This window comes from Coregonus clupeaformis, chromosome 27 (assembly GCF_020615455.1).
Source record: "Coregonus clupeaformis isolate EN_2021a chromosome 27, ASM2061545v1, whole genome shotgun sequence".
NCBI lineage: Eukaryota > Metazoa > Chordata > Actinopteri > Salmoniformes > Salmonidae > Coregonus > Coregonus clupeaformis.
The window spans coordinates 41,951,331-41,973,693 of record NC_059218.1 but is presented as its reverse complement, the minus strand read 5'-3'; the positions used below and the strand labels follow the sequence as shown (position 1 = coordinate 41,973,693).

Here is a 22,363-nt window from a genome sequence, read left to right as displayed (position 1 = left end):
AAGCAACGCTCTGAGCCGCAGCTCCATACTAATGGTCAGACATAGAGAACTGATACTGTATATAGTTGTTGTTGGATTGGCGTGGGGTGTGGGGGAGTCCATGGAGTGTGGGGTGGGGGGATCCGTGAGGGTGTGGGGGGTCCGTGGGTGGCTTTTGACCATTCCTTTGGATTCTTCATATCTAACTCATTTTTAGGAGAAAGCTTGGTCCAAATCGGATGTTAGGTACTATATTTATTTAACATTTATATGAATACTCTAAATTAAAATGGCCAATTTCGATGCAATCAATTAGCTTAGAGACAAAATTATATTTCAACAAAATAATGTTGCAGGAATGCTAATCTTTTCAGTTTTTTAACAACAACAGAAACGATTTCAGAACAATCTGAGACGGTGGGTGTCAAAACCCTCTTTCTTGTGCTTTTTGAGGTGGAATGACCCTTGCTGTGTTCCGTACTGCTTTATTTGATTATGTCTGTAACCAGATAAAATGACAACAGACCATAATATTCAGGTCTTTATCTTGGCTCTTTTCCAAAAGGTGATAAACTAAAAAGGCAACTTAAAGTATTCAGACCCTTTAACTTTTTCCACATTTTGTTACATTTTAAAAATGATTAAATTGTTTTTTTCCCCCTCATCAATCTACACACAATACCCCATAATGACAAAGCAAAAACAGGTTTTTAGAAATGTTTGCAAATGGATAAAAAATAAAAAACAGAAATATCACATTTACATAAGTATTCAGACCCTTTACTCAGTACTTTGTTGAAGCACCTTTGGCAGCGATTACAGCCTCGAGTCTTCTTGGGTATAACACAACAAGCTTGGCACACGTGTATTTGGGGAGTTTCTCCCATTCTTCTCTGCAGATCCTCTCAAGCTCTGTCAGGTTGGATGGGACTGCACAGCTATTTTCAGGTCTCTCCAGAGATGTTAGATCGGGTTCAAGTCCGGGCTCTGGCTGGGCCACTCAAGGACATTCAGAGACTTGTCCTGAAGCCACTCCTGCGTTTTCTTGGCTGTGTGCTTAGAGTCATTGTCCTGTTGAAGGTGAATCTTCGCCCCAGTCTGAGGTCCTGAGCGCTCTGGAGCAGGTTTTCATCAAGGATCTCTCTGTACTTTGCTCTGTTCATCGTTCCCTCGATCCTGACTAGTCTCCCAGTCCCTGCCGCTGAAAAACATCCCCACGGCATGATCCATGCTTCACCGTAGGGATGGTGCCAGGTTTCCTCCAGACGTGACACTTGGCATTCAGGCCAAAGAGTTCAATCTTGGTTTCATCAGACCAGAGAAGCTCCTTTAGGTGCCTTTTGGAAAACTCCAAGTGGGCTGTCATGTGCCTTTTACTGAGGAGTGGCTTCCGTCTGGCCACTCTACCATAAAGGCCTGATTGGTGGAGTGCTGCAGAGATGGTTGTCCTTCTGGAAGGTTCTCCAATCTCCACAGAAGAACTCTGAAGCCATGTCAAAGTGACCATCAGGTTCTTGATCACCTCCCTGACCAAGGCCCTTCTCCCCCGATTGCTCAGTTTGGCCGGACGACCAGCTCTAGGAAGAATCTTGGTGGTTCCAAACTTCTTCCATTTAAGAATGATGGAGGCCACTGTGTTCTTGGGGACCTTCAATGCTGCAGACATTTTTTGGTACCCTTCCCAGATCTGTGCCTCGACACAATCCTGTCTCGGAGCAATTCCTTCGACCTCATGGCTTGGTTTTTGCTCTGACATGCACTGTCAACTGTGGGACCTTATATAGACAGGTGTGTGCCTTTCCAAATCATGTCCAATCAATTGAATTTACCACAGGTGGACTCCAATCAAGTTGTAGAAACATCTCAAGGATGATCAATGGAAACAGGATGCACCTGAGCTCAATTTTGAGTCTCATAGCAAAGGGTCAGAGTACTTATGTAAATAAGGTATTTCTGTTTTTAATTTTGTATACATTTGCAAAACTTTCTAAAAACCTGTTTTCGAGTCGTCATTATGGGGTATTGTGTGTAGATTGATGAGGAAATGTTTTTATTTTATCCATTTTAGAATAAGGCTGTAACGTAACAAAATGTGGAAAAGTCAAGGGGTCTGAATACTTTCCGAATGCACTGTAACCTCTGTTCAGTTCAGTCTGCATGTCGATTGAGAACCCAGTCAATAATGTGATGTTCTCTCTCTCTCTCTCTCCATCTCTCTCTCTCTCTCTCTCTCTCTCTCTCGTTCTCTCTCTCTCTCTCTCGTTCTCTCTCTCTCTCTCTCTTGCTCTCTCTCTCTCTCTTGCTCTCTCTCTCTCTCTCTCTCTCTCTCTCTCTGCCTCTCTCGCTGCCTCTCTCTCTTTCTCTCTCTGCCTCTCTCTCTCTCTGCCTCTCTCGCTGCCTCTCTCTCTCTGCCTCTCTCTCTCTGTCTCTCTGCCTCTCTGTCTCTCTGCCGCTGTCTCTCTCTCTGCCTCTCTGTCTCTCTGTCTCTCTCTCTTTCTCTCTCTCTTCTCTCTCTCTCTGTTTATATTGTCTGTTTGTTCTTCTCAGTGAGGCTTCCAATGCTGCTGGCTATCATGCCGTTCCCCGTGCTGAGATCCATGATGTCAAAGATCGTATCAAAGACCGAGCAGGGTGAGGGTTTTGGACATCAAATAAAATACCATGTTATTTGTCACATGCGCCGAATACAATGAATACCGTGAAATGCTTACTTACAAGCCCTTAACCAACAATGCAGTTCAAGAAAGAGTTAAGAAAATATTTACTAAATAAACTAAAGTAAAAAATAAAAAGTAACACAAAACTTCATAACAATAACGAGGCTGTATACAGGGGGTACCGGTACAGAGTCAATGTGCGGGAGCACAGGTTATTTGAGGTAATTTGTACATGTAGGTAGGGTTAAAGTGACTATACATAGATAATAAACAGCGAGTAGGGGGGGTAGAAACTGTTATTAATTGTTCAGCAGTCTTATCGCTTGGGGGTAGAAGCTGTTAAGGAGCCTTTTGGACCTAGACTTGCATGATAAGCTTAACTAGTAAACTTAATAACTAATGAGATCGGATCAAAGACCGAGCAGGGTGAGTGTTTAGTTTAACTAGTAAACTTAATAACTAATGTGTTTAAAAACACATAACAAAGCACATCATTAATATAATTATTGAGAATGACCCCATTAACATATTTATTTGGACTTCCATTGGGGTCCTCGTTGTAAGTGCTAGGATGGATATACTGGACCTGTAAGCGGGGCGTCAAACTCATCCCACGGAGGGCCCAATGTCTGTGGGTTTGTGGTTTTTCCCTTTCAGTTAAGACCTAGACAACCAGGTGAGGGGAGTTCCTTACTAATTAGTGACCTTAATTCATCAATCAAGTACAAGGGTGGAGCGAAAACCCGCTGACACTCGGCCCTCCGTGGAATGAGTTGGACGCATATAAGCCATCCTAGCATTCCCAAGCAATGGTTTGTTTAAACAGAGGTTGTTAGACCAGAGAGGAGGGCCCTTGTCTGGTCAGAGGGCCCTTGTCTGGTCAGAGGGCCCTTGTCTGGTCAGAGGGCCCTTGTCTGGTCAGAGGGCCCTTGTCTGGTCAGAGGGCCCTTGTCTGGTCAGAGGGCCCTTGTCTGGTCAGAGGGCCCTTGTCTGGTCAGAGGGCCCTTGTCTGGTCAGAGGGCCCTTGTCTGGTCAGAGAGCCATGTCTGAAGGGCTCTTTTTCAAGCCTCCCTCTCCCACACGGACAAATAATAATAATATTTTATTTAACCTTTATTTAACTAGGCAAGTCAGTTAAGAAAACATTCTTATTTACAATGACGGCTTACCAAAAGACAAAAGGCATCCTGCGGGGATGGGGGCTGGGATTAAAAAATTAATAAATACAGTGAGGGAAAAAAGTATTTGATCCCCTGCTGATTTTGTACATTTGCCCACTGACAAAGAAATGATCAGTCTATAATTTTAATGGTAGGTTTATTTGAACAGTGAGAGACAGAATAAATAAAAAATATCCAGAAAAACGCATGTCAAAATGTTATAAATTGATTTGCATTTTAATGAGGGGAAATAAGTATTTGACCCCCTCTCAATCAGAAAGATTTCTGGCTCCCAGGTGTCTTTTATACAGGTATCGAGCTGAGATTAGGAGCACACTCTTAAAGGGAGTGCTCCTAATCTCAGCGTGTTACCTGTATAAAAGACACCTGTCCACAGAAGCAATCAATCAATCAGATTCCAAACTCTCCACCATGGCCAAGACCAAAGAGCTCTCCAAGGATGTCAGGGGACAAGATTGTAGACCTACACAAGGCAGGAATGGGCTACAAGACCATCGCCAAGCACCTTGGTGAGAAGGTGACAACAGTTGGTGCGATTATTCGCAAATGGAAGAAACACAAAATAACTGTCAATCTCCCTCGGCCTGGGGCTCCATGCAAGATCTCACCTCGTGGAGTTGCAATGATCATGAGAATGGTGAGGAATCAGCCCAGAACTACACGGGAGGATCTTGTCAATGATCTCAAGGCAGCTGGGACCATTGTCACCAAGAAAACAATTGGTAACACACTTCGCCGTGAAGGACTGAAATCCTGCAGCGCCCGCAAGGTCCCCCTGCTCAAGAAAGCACATATACAGGCCCATCTGAAGTTTGTCAATGAACATCTGAATGATTCAGAGGAGAACTGGGTGAAAGTGTTGTGGTCAGATGAGACCAAAATCCAGCTCTTTGGCATCAACTCAACTCGCCGTGTTTGGAGGAGGAGGAATGCTGCCTATGACCCCAAGAACACCATCCCCACCGTCAAACATGGAGGTGGAAACATTATGCTTTGGGGGTGTTTTTCTGCTAAGGGGACAGGACAACTTCACTGCATCAAAGGGACGATGGACGGGGCCATGTACCGTCAAATCTTGGGTGAGAACCTCCTTCCCTCAGCCAGGGCATTGAAAATGGGTCGTGGATGGGTATTCCAGCATGACAATGACCCAAAACACACGGCCAAGGCAATAAAGGAGTGGCTCAAGAAGAAGCACATTAAGGTCCTGGAATGGCCTAGCCAGTCTCCAGACCTTAATCCCATAGAAAATCTGTGGAGGGAGCTGAAGGTTCGAGTTGCCAAACGTCAGCCTCGAAACCTTAATGACTTGGAGAAGATCCGCAAAAAGGAGTGGGACAAAATCCCTCCTGAGATGTGTGCAAACCTGGTGGCCAACTACAATAAACGTCTGACCTTTGTGATTGCCAACAAGGGTTTTGCCATCAAGTACTAAGTCATGTTTTGCAGAGGGTCAAATACTTATTTCCCTCATTAAAATGCAAATCAATTTATAACATTTTTTGACATGCGTTTTTCTGGATTTTTTTGTTGTTATTCTGTCTCTCACTGTTCAAATAAACCTACCATTATAATTATAGACTGATTATGTCTTTGTCAGTGGGCAAACGTACAAAATCAGCAGGGGATCAAATACTTTTTTTCCCTCACTGTATGGGGACCAAACACACATCACGACAAGAGAGACAACACTACATAAAGAGAAATCTAAGACGACAACATAGCATGGCAGCAACACACAACAACAAAACAACACAGCAAGGTAGCAACCCAACATGAAAACAACATGGCAGCAGCACCACATGGCAGCAGCACAACATGGTAGCAGCACAAGACATGGTACAAACATTATTGGGCACAGACATCAGCACAAAGGCAAGAAGGTAGAGACAACAATACATCACGCGAAAGCAGCCACAACTGTCAGTAAGAGTGTCCATGATTGAGTCTTTGAATGAAGAGATGGAGATAAAACTGTCCAGTTTGAGGGTTCTTTGCAGCTCGTTCCTGTCGCTAGCTGCCGCGAACTGGAAAAAGGGAGCGCCCCAGGGATGTGTGTGCTTTGGGGGACCTTTAACAGAATGTGACTGGCAGAACAGGTGTTGTATGTGGAGGATGAGGTGACCAGTTTACAGAGGAGTATAGAGTGCAGTGATGTGTCCTATAAGGAGCATTGGTGGCAAATCTGGTGGCCGAATGGTAAAGAACATCTAGCCGCTAGAGCACCCTTACCTGCCGATCTATGAATTTACATCTTCGTAATCTAGCATGGGTAGTAATAATAATAATAATAATAATAATAATAATAATAATCCTCAATGTATTTTATATTGTGCTTTTCATTACAAGTAGAATCTCAAAGTCGCTTTAAAAACAAACAAAAATTCAATTTTAACAAAACAAATGTAGGGATCTTGGGCGATGGTCTTCCACAGCTTTAGAGTGATAGGCAGTTCAGAAAGGTAGTACTGTAATATTGACAGAAGGGATCATACATGGTACAGCCAGGCAGGGAGGTAGACTTTTGAGAGACAGGACACGGAGCTCCTCATCCTCCTCTTCGTCCGTAGGTAGACTGGATCGTCCACTACTGAAGTGTGGCACCCACCTGGGTGACGTTTTTGGCGACTGTAAATGCATCAGTAAGCCCACCACACCTCAGCAGTGGGTTCAGAAAAGCCTCCTACGAAGCAAGACTCTGCATCCCCTCACACCGCAGTCCACTTCCCTCTAGGAACTGGGGGGGGGCAGAGGGCCAAAACCGATGCTGTTGATCTGGTGTTGCTGCGTCATTCAAATCATATTAGCAAGCAAGCTAGCTAGCTAGCCAAGCCAAATACAAACTGACGTGTCATAATCAGTCCTACAATTTCGTGGGTCACCACCAGATATTACAGTTCATCTATCAACAAGTTATCAAAACAAAGAAAGTTTATTAAAATATACAATTAAAAAAAAAACACTTAAAAACAATAAAATATGTACAATATTTACAGAGCTCTCTGCCTAGTACCTCACGGCGCTATGGCGACCATGGAACTTGTGGCAATAATGTGGAAAGCAAGGCAACCATTATGACATGGTCCCAGACAACAGAGGAGATGTGCTCTGCTCCTTCTGTCTCACAACGTTAGGCTGAAGTATTTAAATGTAGGCCCATGTAGGGGTGATTTACCTATGTGGCAACGTTAGGCTGAAGTATTTAAATGTAGGCCCATGTAGGGGTGTGGCTTCTCTCTCTCTGTGTCTCACTCTCGTGTGTGTGTGTGTGTGTGTGTGTGTGTGTGTGTGTGTGTGTGTTTGTGTGTGTGTGTGTGTGTAGGAGCGTTGTTTGCGTGCTTGGCGTGCCTGGACAGTGTGAGCAACAGTGTGGCAGTGGTTTTGTTCAGTAGTCTCTACGCTGCCACTGTAACCTGGTACCCTGGATTCTGCTTCCTGTTGTCTGCTGGACTCTGTGTCATCCCATTGGCCCTGCTAGGGTGAGTATTATATACTACTACTACTATACTTCCTCTATACTACCACTATACCACCACTATACTAATATACTACCACTATACTAATATACTACCACTATACTGCTATACTACTACTATACTACCGCTATACTACCACTATACTACCATACTACCACTATACCACCCCTATACTAATATACTACCACTATACTACTAGTATACTACTGTTATACTACCACTATAATACCGCTATACTACCACTATAATAATATACTACCACTATACTACCGCTATGCTACCGCTATGCTACCGCTATACTACCACTATACTACCACTATACTACTAGTATGCTATACTACCACTATACCACCACTATAATAATATACTACCACTATACTACTTTAGTACTACTATACTACCGCTATGCTGCCTCTATACTACCAGCTATGCTACCACTATACTACCACTATACTGCCACTATACTGCTAATATGCTATACTACCACTATACTACCGCTATACTACTAATATACTATACTACCACTATACCACCACTATAATAATATACTACCACTATACTACTTTAGTACTACTATACTACCAATATACTACCGCTATACTACTAATATACTATACTACCGCTATACTACTAATATACTATACTACCGCTATACTACCGCTATACTACCACTTCTACACAGTGTCATCCCCATGGCCCTGCCAGCGTGAGTATAAGTTGTGTGAAAATAAAATGAATATCAGGGTCGGGTTCAATTCCTCTTCAAGGGGATGGATTTTGAATTCAATATTGTCCATTTCTTATGAGGATTATTAAAGTTGTTGGAATTTTAATTCACTTCATATGAACTTAAATAAAATGTGCCCCAACCCTTCTTAGTTGCTTTCTTAGTTTACCAACTGAGATACCTCTCCTATTGTCCAACTCCAGACTCCCTGTTAACTCTGTTCAGTAGGGTAAACTTCCATGATAAAATGGTACTCCCAGTCACCTAGTCATGTGACTGAACAGTACCTTATCAGGTTCCAGCAACATTAGTGAACATACAGGTTTTGAGTTGACATGTGACCGATGAGTCACATGAGTGAGGTGTATTGATTTTCATCCAGACATAATATCTTACCTGACCCAGATATGGCTCTAATGTTATCTACTATTTACGGTTTGCATGCAGGCAGGAGGGGGAGGTGGACTGGTCCAGTTTGAACCTAGTGGGCTAATAATGGGAGTCTCAAGGAAAATAAATAATGGCCCGCTGTGTTAGAAATGCCAGAGCTCTTCTGTGTGGATTTACACTACCGGTCAATAGGTTTAGAACACCTAGACATTCAAGGGTTTTTCTTTATTTTTTACTATTTTCTACATTGTAGAATAATAGTGAAGACATCAAAACTATGAAATAGCACATATGGAATCATGTACTAACTTAAATGTGTTAAACAAATCAAAATATATTTTATATTTGAGATTCTTCAAATAGCCACCCTTTGCCTTGATGACAGCTTTGCACACTCTTGGTATTCTCTCAACCAGCTTCATGAAGTAGTCACCTGGAATGCGTTTCAATTAACAGGTGTGCCTTCTTAAAAGTTAATTTGTGGAATTTCTTTCCTTCTTAATGCGTTTGAGCCAATCAGTTGTGTCGTGACAAGGTAGGGGTGCTATACAGAAGATAGCCCTATTTGGTAAAAGACCAAGTCCATATTATGGCAAGAACAGCTCAAATAAGCAAAGAGAAACGACAGTCCATCATTACTTTAAGACATGAAGGTCAGTCAATACGGAACATTTCAAGAACTTTGAAAGTTTCCTCAAGTGCAGTCGCAAAAACCGTCTCTGCTTGTCGCTCAGCATTACGGAGATTGATCGGGGGTAAGGACCTGCGATAGACTAGTGCTCTGTCAAAAGGGGTACATCAAGCTGCCTCAAGCTACAGAATCAGGGGATAGACTCCCTGCTCCTATTAGCTATTCCGGCTCACACAAGCCAAGGCAGTGGAGGCTGCTGATGGGAGGAAACCATGTGTTTTGATATCATTCCACTCCAGCCATCGCCACGTTCCCGTCCTCCCCAATTAAGGTGCCAACAACCTCCATGTGGTGCAAGGCTACTTACTTCCTACTTACTCAAGGCTGAAAGCAGTTCCTGGTAGCTACTACCCTATGTTTAGCAGAGTTCCTGGTAGCTACTACCCTATGTTTAGCAGAGTTCCTGGTAGCTACTACCCTATGTTTAGCAGAGTTCCTGGTAGCTACTACCCTATGTTTAGCAGAGTTCCTGGTAGCTACTACCCTATGTTTAGCAGAGTTCCTGGTAGCTACTACCCTATGTTTAGCAGAGTTCCTGGTAGCTACTACCCTATGTTTAGCAGAGTTCCTGGTAGCTACTACCTATGTTTAGCAGAGTTCCTGGTAGCTACTACCCAATGTTTAGCAGAGTTCCTGGTAGCTACTACCCTATGTTTAGCAGAGTTCCTGGTAGCTACTACCCTATGTTTAGTAGAGTTCTGGTAGCTACTTCCCTATGTTTAGCAGAGTTCCTGGTAGCTACTACCTATGTTTAGCAGAGTTCCGGTAGCTACTACCCTATGTTTAGCAGAGTTCCTGGTAGCTACTACCCTATGTTTAGCAGAGTTCCTGGTAGCTACTACCCTATGTTTAGTAGAGTTCCTGGTAGCTACTACCCTATGTTTAGCAGAGTTCCTGGTAGCTACTACCCTATGTTTAGCAGAGTTCCTGGTAGCTACTACCCTATGTTTAGCAGAGTTCCTGGTAGCTACTACCCTATGTTTAGCAGAGTTCCGGTAGCTACTACCCTATGTTTAGCAGAGTTCCTGGTAGCTACTACCCTATGTTTAGCAGAGTTCCCGGTAGCTACTACCCTATGTTTAGCAGAGTTCCCGGTAGCTACTACCCTATGTTTAGTAGAGTTCCTGGTAGCTACTTACCCTATGTTTAGCAGAGTTCCCGGTAGCTACTACCCTATGTTTAGCAGAGTTCCTGGTAGCTACTACCCTATGTTTAGTAGAGTTCCTGGTAGCTACTACCCTATGTTTAGCAGAGTTCCTGGTAGCTACTACCCTATGTTTAGCAGGAGTTCCTGGTAGCTACTACCCTATGTTTAGCAGAGTTCCTGGTAGCTACTACCCTATGTTTAGCAGAGTTCCCGGTAGCTACTACCCTATGTTTAGCAGAGTTCTGGTAGCTACTACCCTATGTTTAGCGAGAGTTCCCGGTAGCTACTTCCCTATGTTTAGCAGAGTTCCTGGTAGCTACTACCCTATGTTTAGCAGAGTTCCTGGTAGCTACTACCCTATGTTTAGCAGAGTTCCTGGTAGCTACTACCCTATGTTTAGCAGAGTTCCTGGTAGCTACTACCCTATGTTTAGCAGAGTTCCTGGTAGCTACTACCCTATGTTTAGCAGAGTTCCTGGTAGCTACTACCCTATGTTTAGCAGAGTTCCCGGTAGCTACTACCCTATGTTTAGCAGAGTTCGGTAGCTACTACCCTATGTTTAGCAGAGTTCCTGGTAGCTACTACCCTATGTTTAGCAGAGTTCCTGGTAGCTCTCCCTATGTTTAGCAGAGTTCCTGGTAGCTACTTCCCTATGTTTAGCAGAGTTCCTGGTGGCTACTACCCTATGTTTAGCAGAGTTCCTGGTAGCTACTACCCTATGTTTAGCAGAGTTCCTGGTAGCTACTACCCTATGTTTAGCAGAGTTCCTGGTAGCTACTACCCTATGTTTAGTGAGTTCCTGGTAGCTACTACCCTATGTTTAGCAGAGTTCCCGGTAGCTACTACCCTATGTTTAGCAGAGTTCCTGGTGGCTACTACCCTATGTTTAGCAGAGTTCCCGGTAGCTACTACCCTATGTTTAGCAGAGTTCCTGGTAGGCTACACCTATGTTTAGTGAGTTCCTGGTAGCTACTACCCTATGTTTAGTAGAGTTCCTGGTAGCTACTACCCTATGTTTAGTAGAGTTCCTGGTAGCTACTACCCTATGTTTAGCAGAGTTCCTGGTAGCTACTACCCTATGTTTAGCAGAGTTCCTGGTAGCTACTACCCTATGTTTAGCAGAGTTCCTGGTAGCTACTACCTATGTTTAGTAGAGTTCCTGGTAGCTACTACCCTATGTTTGGCAGAGTTCCCGGTAGCTACTACCCTATGTTTAGCAGAGAGTTCCTGGTAGCTACTGCCTATGTTTAGCAGAGTTCCTGGTAGCTACTACCCTATGTTTATAAGAGTTCCTGGTAGCTACTACCCTATGTTTAGTAGAGTTCCTGGTAGCTACTACCTATGTTTAGCAGAGTTCCTGGTAGCTACTACCCTATGTTTAGCAGAGTTCCTGGTAGCTACTACCCTATGTTTAGCGAGTTCCTGGTAGCTACTACCCTATGTTTAGCAGAGTTCCTGGTAGCTACTACCCTATGTTTACAGAGTTCTGGTAGCTACTACCCTATGTTTAGTAGAGTTCCTGGTAGCTACTACCCTATGTTTAGCAGAGTTCCGGTAGCTACTACCCTATGTTTAGCAGAGTTCCTGGTAGCTACTACCCTATGTTTAGCAGAGTTCCCGGTAGCTACTACCCTATGTTTAGCAGAGTTCCTGGTAGCTACTACCCTATGTTTAGCAGAGTTCCTGGTAGCTACTACCCTATGTTTAGCAGAGTTCTGGTAGCTACTACCCTATGTTTAGCAGAGTTCCTGGTAGCTACTACCCTATGTTTAGCAGAGTTCCTGGTACTACTACCCTATGTTTAGCAGAGTTCCTGGTAGCTACTACCCTATGTTTAGCAGAGTTCCTGGTAGCTACTACCCTATGTTTAGCAGAGTTCCTGGTAGCTACTACCCTATGTTTAGCAGAGTTCCTGGTAGCTACTACCCTATGTTTAGCAGAGTTCCCGGTGGCTACTACCCTATGTTTAGCAGAGTTCCTGGTAGCTACTACCCTATGTTTAGCAGAGTTCTGGTAGCTACTACCCTATGTTTAGCAGAGTTCCCGTAGCTACTACCCTATGTTTAGCAGAGTTCCCTGTGGCTACTACCCTATGTTTAGCAGAGTTCCTGGTAGCTACTACCCTATGTTTAGCAGAGTTCCTGGTAGCTACTACCCTATGTTTAGCAGAGTTCCCGGTGGCTACTACCCTATGTTTAGCAGAGTTCCGCTACTACCCTATGTTTAGCAGAGTTCCTGGTAGCTACTACCCTATGTTTAGTAGAGTTCCGGTAGCTACTACCCCTATGTTTAGCAGAGTTCCTGGTGGCTACTACCCTATGTTTAGCAGAGTTCCTGGTAGCTACTACCCTATGTTTAGCAGAGTTCCTGGTAGCTACTACCCTATGTTTAGCAGAGTTCCTGGTAGCTACTACCCTATGTTTAGCAGAGTTCCTGGTAGCTACTACCCTATGTTTAGCAGAGTTCCCGGTAGCTACTACCCTATGTTTAGCAGAGTTCCCGGTAGCTACTACCCTATGTTTAGCAGAGTTCCCGGTAGCTACTACCCTATGTTTAGCAGAGTTCCCGGTAGCTACTACCCTATGTTTAGCAGAGTTCCTGGTAGCTACTACCCTATGTTTAGCAGAGTTCCCGGTGGCTACTACCCTATGTTTAGCAGAGTTCCTGGTAGCTACTACCCTATGTTTAGCAGAGTTCCTGGTAGCTACTACCCTATGTTTAGCAGAGTTCCTGGTAGCTACTACCCTATGTTTAGCAGAGTTCCTGGTAGCTACTACCCTATGTTTAGCAGAGTTCCGGTAGCTACTAGCCTATGTTTAGCAGAGTTCCGGTAGCTACTACCCATGTTTAGTAGAGTTCGGTAGCTACTACCCTATGTTTAGAGAGTTCCGGTGGCTACTACCCTATGTTTAGCAGAGTTCCCTGGTAGCTACTACCCTATGTTTAGCAGAGTTCCTGGTAGCTACTACCCTATGTTTAGCAGAGTTCTGGTAGCTACTACCCTATGTTTAGGAGAGTTCCCGGTACTACTACCCTATGTTTACAGAGTTCGGTAGCTACTACCCTATGTTTAGCAGAGTTCCGGTAGCTACTACCCTATGTTTAGCAGAGATCCCGGTAGCTACTACCCTATGTTTAGCAGAGTTCCTGTAGCTACTACCCTATGTTTAGCAGAGTTCCCAGTAGTTACTACCCTATGTTTAGTAGAGTTCGGTAGCTACTGCCCTATGTTTGTAGAGTTCCTGGTAGCTACTACCCTATGTTTGCAGAGTTCCCGGTAGCTACTACCCTATGTTTAGCAGAGTTCCTGGTAGCTACTACCCTATGTTTAGCAGAGTTCCTGGTAGCTACTACCCTATGTTTAGCAGAGTTCTGGTAGCTACTACCCTATGTTTAGCAGAGTTCCTGGTAGCTACTACCCCATGTTGTGCAGAGTTCCTGGGTGCTACCTACCCTATGTTTAGCAGGAGTTCCTGGTAGCTACTACCCTATGTTTAACAGAGTTCCTGGTAGCTACTACCATGTTAGCAGAGTTCCTGGTAGCTACTACCCTATGTTTAGCAGAGTTCCTGGTAGCTACTACCCTATGTTTAACAGAGTTCCTGGTAGCTACTACCCTATGTTTAGCAGAGTTCCTGGTAGCTACTACCCTATGTTTAGCAGAGTTCCCCGGTAGTTACTACCCCATGTTTAAACAGAGTTCCCGGTAGCTACTACCCAATGTTTAGAGAGTTCCTTGTAGCTACTACCCTATGTTTAGCAGAGTTCCGGTAGCTACTACCTATGTTGTAGAGTTCCTGTAGCTACTACCCTATGTTTAGCAGAGTTCCCGGTAGCTACTACCCAATGTTTAGCAGAGTTCCCGGTAGCTACTACCCTATGTTTAACAGAGTTCCTGGTAGCTACTACCCTATGTTTAGCAGAGTTCCCGGTAGCTACTACCCAATGTTTAGCAGAGTTCCCGGTAGCTACTACCCTATGTTTAGCAGAGTTCCTGGTAGCTACTACCCTATGTTTAGCAGAGTTCCTGGTAGCTACTACCCTATGTTTAGCAGAGTTCCCGGTAGCTACTACCCTATGTTTAGCAGTAGAATCAGTCCAAATGAAGGAGGGAGGAGACGGGACGAGGGAGCTACTTGAGATGAGACAGGCTAGATGAGGCGTAACACATGATCACTCAGTGGATGATGTGACCCAGTCAATCACATGAATACACAGACTCACTGACTCATCAGCTTTCGTTTACTTGTCAAGGACTGGCTCTGGTTGTCAAGGACTGGCTCTGGTTGTTGTGAGTCTCCTTCCACAGGTGTTCCATTACACAGGTGTTCCACTATCCCCTCACTATCCCCTCACTAACCCCTCACTATCCCCTCACTATCCCCTCACTATGCCCTCACTCTCCCCTCACTATCCCCTCACTATCCCCTCACTATCCCCTCACTATCCCCTCACTCTCCCCTACTATCCCTCACTATCCCCTCACCTTCCCCTCACTATCCCCTCACTATCCCCTCACTCTCCCCTCACTATCCCCTCACTATCCCCTCACCTTCCCCTCACCTTCCCCTCACCTTCCCCTCACTATCCCCTCACTATCCCCTCACTATCCCCTCACTATGCCCTCACTATCCCCTCACTACCCCCTCACTATCCCCTCACTATCCCCTCACTATCCCCTCACTATCCCCTCACTACCCCTTCACTATCCCCTCACTATCCCCTCACTATCCCCTCACCTTCCCTTCACTATCCCCTCACTCTCCCCTCACTATCCCCTCACTATGCCCTCACTATGCCCTCACTATCCCCTCACTATCCCCTCACCTTCCCTTCACTATCCCCTCACTCTCCCCTCACTATCCCCTCACTACCCCTTCACTATACCCTCACCTTCCCCTCACCTTCCCCTCACCTTCCCCTCACCTTCCCCTCACCTTCCCCTCACCTTCCCCTCACTATCCCCTCACCTTCCCCTAACTATCCTCTCACTACCCCTTCACTATCCCCTCACTACCCCCCTCACTATGCCCTCACTATGCCCTCACTATCCCCTCACTACTCCCTCACTATCCCCTCACTACTCCTTCACTATTCCCTCACTATCCCCTCACTACTCCTTCACTATCCCCTCACTATGCCCTCACTATCCCCTCACTATTCCCTCACTATGCCCTCACTATCCCCTCACTATGCCCTCACTATGCCCTCACTATCCCCTCACTATCCCCTCACTATCCCCTCACTACTCCCTCACTATCCCCTCACTATGCCCCTCACTATGCCCTCACTATCCCCTCACTACTCCTTCACTATCCCCTCACTACTCCTTCACTATCCCCTCACTATGCCCTCACTATCCCCTCACTATCCCCTCACTATCCCCTCACTATGCCCTCACTATGCCCTCACTATGCCCTCACTATGCCCTCACTACTCCCTCACTATGCCCTCACTATCCCATCACTATGCCCTCACTAGCCCATCACTATGCCCTCACTATGCCCTCACTATCCCCTCACTACTCCCTCACTATCCCCTCACTATACCCTCACTATCCTCTCTCTATCCTCTCACTATCCCCTCACTACTCCTTCACTATCCCTTCACTATGCCCTCACTATCCCCTCACTATCCCCTCACTATCCCCTCACCATCCCCTCACTATGCCCTCACTATCCCCTCACTACTCCTTCACTACCCCCTCACTATCCCTTCACTATCCCCTCACTCTCCCCTCACTCTCCCCTCACTATCCCCTCATTTCCTTATTAATTTTCTATTCTTGTCTTACTTTTTAACTCTGCATTGTTGGTTAAGGGCTTGTCAGGAAGCATTTCATGGTAAGGTTGTATTTGGCGCATGTGACAAATAAAATGTGATTTGATTTGTCTCTTTCCCTCTCTCTCTCTCTGTGTGTCTGTCTGTCTGTCTGTCTGTCTGTCTGTCCGTGTCCGTCCGTCCGTCCGTCCTCCAGGGGTGTGAGGCTGCTGGGAGTGGAAGAAGGTAAAGAGGCCAAGGAGGTGGAGGCCCTCATCCCAGGAGAGGAAGGTCTCGCTGGGGACGAGAACGACAATCCTCCCCTCACCTGAGACTGGAGGCTGGAGGCCGGATAGGGAAGACTGGAAACCCTGGTGCACTTTGTATTGTAGTCTCTTTTCTCTCTCTGTGTCAGGGTCTATAGCCCTCGGAGAGATGGATTCCCTCAGGTGAACTGCTCTGCTATAAAGCCCTTTAGGAAGTGTCCAATTCAGCACTTACGTCATCTACTCACCACCTTGGAAGCACTCTATCCGGTGTGGCTGCACTGGGGTGGCTATAGTCTTAATTAATGCATTTCTAGGTCAAGAAAGAGTATACCGTTTTAGCAAAGGAAATTAAAGTTATGTTTCTAAAATGTCTTCAGTAGTATAATATAATAAGAGAAACAGGTTTCAAACATCCTCGACGATCAGAGCTCAGAACTGTTCCCTTCAAAAGGAAACTCTAAATGTGTGACAGGTAGCGGGCTCACCTTTTTAGTATGAAGCGGAAACATTTTAAAGGAAATACAATGTGTGAATATGTGCCATGTGTAACTATGTTTAAAAAAAAGTCTATGTTTTCAGGGCTATTCAACTCTTACACTACGAGGTCCTGATTCCTGCTGGTTTTCTGTTCTACCTGATAATTATTGCACCCACCTGGTGTCCCAGGTCTAAATCAGTCCCTGATTAGAGGGGGGGCTATGGGAGAAAAGCAGAGGAACTGGCTTCCAGGTCCAGAGTTGAGTTTGAGGGCCCTACTGTATATAGTGCACTACTTTTGACCTGAACCCTATGGGCTCTGGTCAAAAGTAGTGCACTATATAGGGAATATGGTACCATTTAGGGCACACAAATATGTTTTGGTTTGGTTTGATTTTCCTAGCTCCTGTACTCGGGGTCATTTCTCCATAAACTTTTTTTGAATCACTGGTATGACCTCTAAAGGTTTTGTGTGAAATATGAAACATTGCTTCCATATGCACCTCACACAGCAATAACTATAGAACATGTGTCCAGAATTATATAGAGGATACATGAATAACTGATCATCCAATCACTCACTCATCATGGTGGAATAATAAGATCATCCTATCACTCATCATGGTGGAATAATAAGATCATCCTATCACTCATTATGGTGGAATAATAAGATCATCCTATCACTCATCATGGTGGAATAATAAGATCATCCTATCACTCATCATGGTGGAATAATAAGATCATCCTATCACTCATCCATGGTGGAATAATAAAGATCATCCTATCACTCATCATGGTGTAATAGTAAGATCATCCTATCACTCATCATGGTGGAATAATAAGATCATCCAATCACTTATCATGGTGGAATAATAAGATCATCCTATCACTCATCATGGTGGAATAATAAGATCATCCTATCACTCATCATGGTGGAATAATAAGATCATCCTATCACTCATCATGGTGGAATAATAAGATCATCCTATCACTCATCATGGTGGAATAATAAGATCATCCTATCACTCATCATGGTGGAATAATAAGATCATCCTATCACTCATCATGGTGGAATAATAAGGTCATCCTATCACTCATTATGGTGGAATAATAAGACCATCCTATCACTCATCATGGTGGAATAATAAGACCATCCTATCACTGATCATGGTGGAATAATAAGATCATCCTATCACTCATCATGGTGGAATAATAAGACCATCCTATCACTCATCATGGTGGAATAATAAGATCATCCTATCACGCATCATGGTGGAATAATAAGATCATCCTATCACTCATCATGGTGGAATAATAAGACCATCCTATCACTCATTATGGTGGAATAATAAGATCATCCTATCACTCATCATGGTGGAATAATAAGATCATCCTATCACTCATCATGGTGGAATAATAAGACCATCCTATCACTCATTATGGTGGAATAATAAGATCATCCGATCACTCATCATGGTGGAATAATAAGACCATCCTATCACTCATCATGGTGGAATAATAAGATCATCCTATCACTCATCATGGTGGAATAATAAGATCATCCTATCACTCATCATGGTGGAATAATAAGACCATCCTATCACTCATTATGGTGGAATAATAAGATCATCCTATCACTCATCATGGTGGAATAATAAGATCATCCTATCACTCATCATGGTGGAATAATAAGACCATCCTATCACTCATTATGGTGGAATAATAAGATCATCCTATCACTCATCATGGTGGAATAATAAGATCATACTATCACTCATTATGGTGGAATAATAAGATCATCCTATCACTGATCATGGTGGAATAATAAGATCATCCTATCACTCATCATGGTGGAATAATAAGATCATCCTATCACTCATCATGGTGGAATAATAAGACCATCCTATCACTCATCATGGTGGAATAATAAGACCATCCTATCACTCATCATGGTGGAATAATAAGATCATCCAATCACTCACTCATCATGGTGGAATAATAAGATCATCCTATCACTCATTATGGTGGAATAATAAGATCATCCTATCACTCATCATGGTGGAATAATAAGATCATTCTATCACTGATCATGGTGGAATAATAAGATCATCCTATCACGCATCATGGTGGAATAATAAGATCATCCTATCACTCATCATGGTGGAATAATAAGATCATCCTATCACTCATTATGGTGGAATAATAAGATCATCCTATCACTCATCATGGTGGAATAATAAGATCATCCTATCACTCATCATGGTGGAATAATAAGATCATCCTATCACTCATCATGGTGGAATAATAAGATCATCCTATCACTCATCATGGTGGAATAATAAGATCATCCTATCACTCATTATGGTGGAATAATAAGATAATCCTATCACTCATTATGGTGGAATAATAAGATCATCCTATCACTCATTATGGTGGAATAATAAGATCATCCTATCACTCATCATGGTGGAATAATAAGATCATCCTATCACTCATCATGGTGGAATAATAAGATCATCCTATCACTCATCATGGTGGAATAATAAGATCATCCTATCACTCATCATGGTGGAATAATAAGATCATCCTATCACTCATCATGGTGGAATAATAAGATCATCCTATCACTCATCATGGTGGAATAATAAGATCATCCTATCACTCATCATGGTGGAATAATAAGATCATCCTATCACTCATCATGGTGGAATAATAAGATCATCCTATCACTCATCATGGTGGAATAATAAGATCATCCTATCACTCATCATGGTGGAATAATAAGATCATCCTATCACTCATCATGGTGTAATAATAAGATCATCCTATCACTCATCATGGTGGAATAATAAGATCATCCTATCACTCATTATGGTGGAATAATAAGATCATCCTATCACTCATCATGGTGGAATAATAAGATCATCCTATCACTCATTATGGTGGAATAATAAGATCATCCTATCACTCATCATGGTGGAATAATAAGATCATCCTATCACTCATCATGGTGGAATAATAAGATCATCCTATCACTCATCATGGTGGAATAATAAGATCATCCTATCACTCATCATGGTGGAATAATAAGATCATCCTATCACTCATCATGGTGGAATAATAAGATCATCCTATCACTCATCATGGTGGAATAATAAGATCATCCTATCACTCATTATGGTGGAATAATAAGGTCATCCTATCACTCATCATGGTGGAATAATAAGATCATCCTATCACTCATCATGGTGGAATAATAAGATCATCCTATCACTCATCATGGTGGAATAATAAGATCATCCTATCACTCATCATGGTGGAATAATAAGATCATCCTATCACTGATCATGGTGGAATAATAAGATCATCCTATCACTCATCATGGTGGAATAATAAGATCATCCTATCACTCATCATGGTGGAATAATAAGATCATCCTATCACTGATCTGGTGGAATAATAAGACCATCCTATCACGCATCATGGTGGAATAATAAGATCATCCTATCACTGATCATGGTGGAATAATAAGATCATCCTATCACTCATCATGGTGGAATAATAAGATCATCCTATCACTCATCATGGTGGAATAATAAGATCATCCTATCACTCATCATGGTGGAATAATAAGATCATCCTATCACTGATCATGGTGGAATAATAAGACCATCCTATCACGCATCATGGTGGAATAATAAGATCATCCTATCACTGATCATGGTGGAATAATAAGACCATCCTATCACGCATCATGGTGTAATAGTACGTTTTGTTGTGATGTACAGGTTAAATAGTGCAGGCTAACCCATCCATATCAATGCAGAAGGGAAATTAGCTAATTGATTGTTGCATTTTAAGTACATGCAATTACTCAGATTCCTAGAACTCCTTGTGAAGTAAAAGTCAAATTGGTGAAAGGAATATTGGTCAGATATCTAACAAAGTGAAAGGAGTATTGGTCAGATATCTTAACAGAATATTGGTCAGATATCTAACAAAGTGAAAGGAGTATTGGTCAGATATCTTAACTGAATATTGGTCAGATATCTAACAAAGTGAAAGGAGTATTGGTCAGATATCTAACAAAGTGAAAGGAGTATTGGTCAGATATCTAACTAACAGAAAGTAATAGCAAACAGCAGTAGTCTGTGTACTAGGGAGTTTCAAGTGTCTATGCACTACTGTTAGCAGGTTTACGGTAGGCTAGTGTCTATGCACTACTGTTAGCAGGTTTACGGTAGGCTAGTGTCTATGCACTACTGTTAGCAGGTTTACGGTAGGCTAGCCTCCTCCTGCACAGATGGGTACTGTGGGTATGCACTACTGTTAGCAGGTTTACGGTAGGCTAGCCTCCTTCTGCACAGATGGGTACTGTATGGGTATGCACTACTGTTAGCAGGTTTACGGTAGGCTAGCCTCCTTCTGCACAGATGGGTACTGTATGGGTCATGCCGTGCGTTCCACCTACCCCCTTGTAACAACTTGGTACAAGCACTTTCTCAATGTTGCCTCACAGAAACACAACATGATAGACTTGTATAGGCGTTCAAGGAAACACACGTTCTGTCTGGCCTATGTAATGCATTCTGTCTGGACTATGTAATGACTTGTTAGCCTCCCCAGTGAGCCAAATTGGTTGAAAATACCAGTTTTGCTCACCAGGCGGGTCCCAGATCTGTTTGTGCTCTTTCCAACTCCATTGCTGTCATTGTCAAGCCAAATAATGGCTTCGGCGTGACAGTGACTGACAAGGAGTTGGCATGATGGTACAAACAGATCTGTCTCTCAGGCTTATGACTCGATGTTGTTGAGTTAAACTGAACAGATCTGTCTCTCAGGCTTTATGACTCGATGTTGTTGAGTTAAACTGAACAGATCTGTCTCTCAGGCTTTATGACTCGATGTTGTTGAGTTAAACTGAACAGATCTGTCTCTCGGCTTATGACTCGATGTTGTTGAGTTAAACTGAACAGATCTGTCTCTCGAGGCTTATGACTCGTGTTGTTGAGTTAAACTGAACAGATCTGTCTCTCAGGCTTATGACTCGATGTTGTTGAGTTAAACTTCACTCTTACAGTAGTTTACCTCCACTTAAAGATTGATTAACCACAACGATCAATAACTGAGAAATGATCAACTGATCATGTGAAAACCAGCATAGTCAAATGGATACAAAGGACAGTATTGGGAAATACTGCTTTATGTACAAAATGTTAATTTGAGCCATTGCATGTGTGCTAATGGTTTTTTTAACAGTAACTTAAGAACGCCACAAATGTTTGTGTAACTGGAAGACAGAAAAAAGTAAAAAAAAGTTTGATTAAACAATAAAGATGTGTCTACAACGTCTGACGGACTTTATGAAAGTGTACGTCTGTCATTTCTCTTCAGTTGTTTTCTGACAACTAAACATTGATGTGGCTGGATTGCAATATTTGCTTTCATGGGTTTTGCTTTTCTAGAAACCAGCGTGTAATGTCTATAGTACCACCAGGTGTCACTCTTGGTTTAGGATGTAGCCCCCACACAGCCAATAAATTTTTTACATTTACATTTTAGTCATTTAGCAGACGCTCTTATCCAGAGCGACTTACAGTTAGTGAGTG

General features: G+C 43.2%; 1 protein-coding gene across 1 annotated transcript in view; it reads left to right on the top strand.

Annotated features, from left to right (window-relative positions):
* The window catches only part of LOC121564845 (solute carrier family 46 member 3-like), a 42,984-nt gene extending 25,779 nt beyond the window's left edge, over positions 1 to 17,205 (top strand). Inside the window, exons 4-6 of the mRNA XM_045208217.1 lie at positions 2,527 to 2,610; positions 7,140 to 7,296; positions 16,226 to 17,205. Of these exons, the coding sequence (XP_045064152.1) occupies positions 2,527 to 2,610; positions 7,140 to 7,296; positions 16,226 to 16,340 (356 nt within the window). The 3' untranslated portion in view covers positions 16,341 to 17,205. The remainder of the gene's footprint in view (positions 1 to 2,526; positions 2,611 to 7,139; positions 7,297 to 16,225) is intronic.
* The last annotated feature ends 5,158 nt before the right edge of the window (positions 17,206 to 22,363 follow it).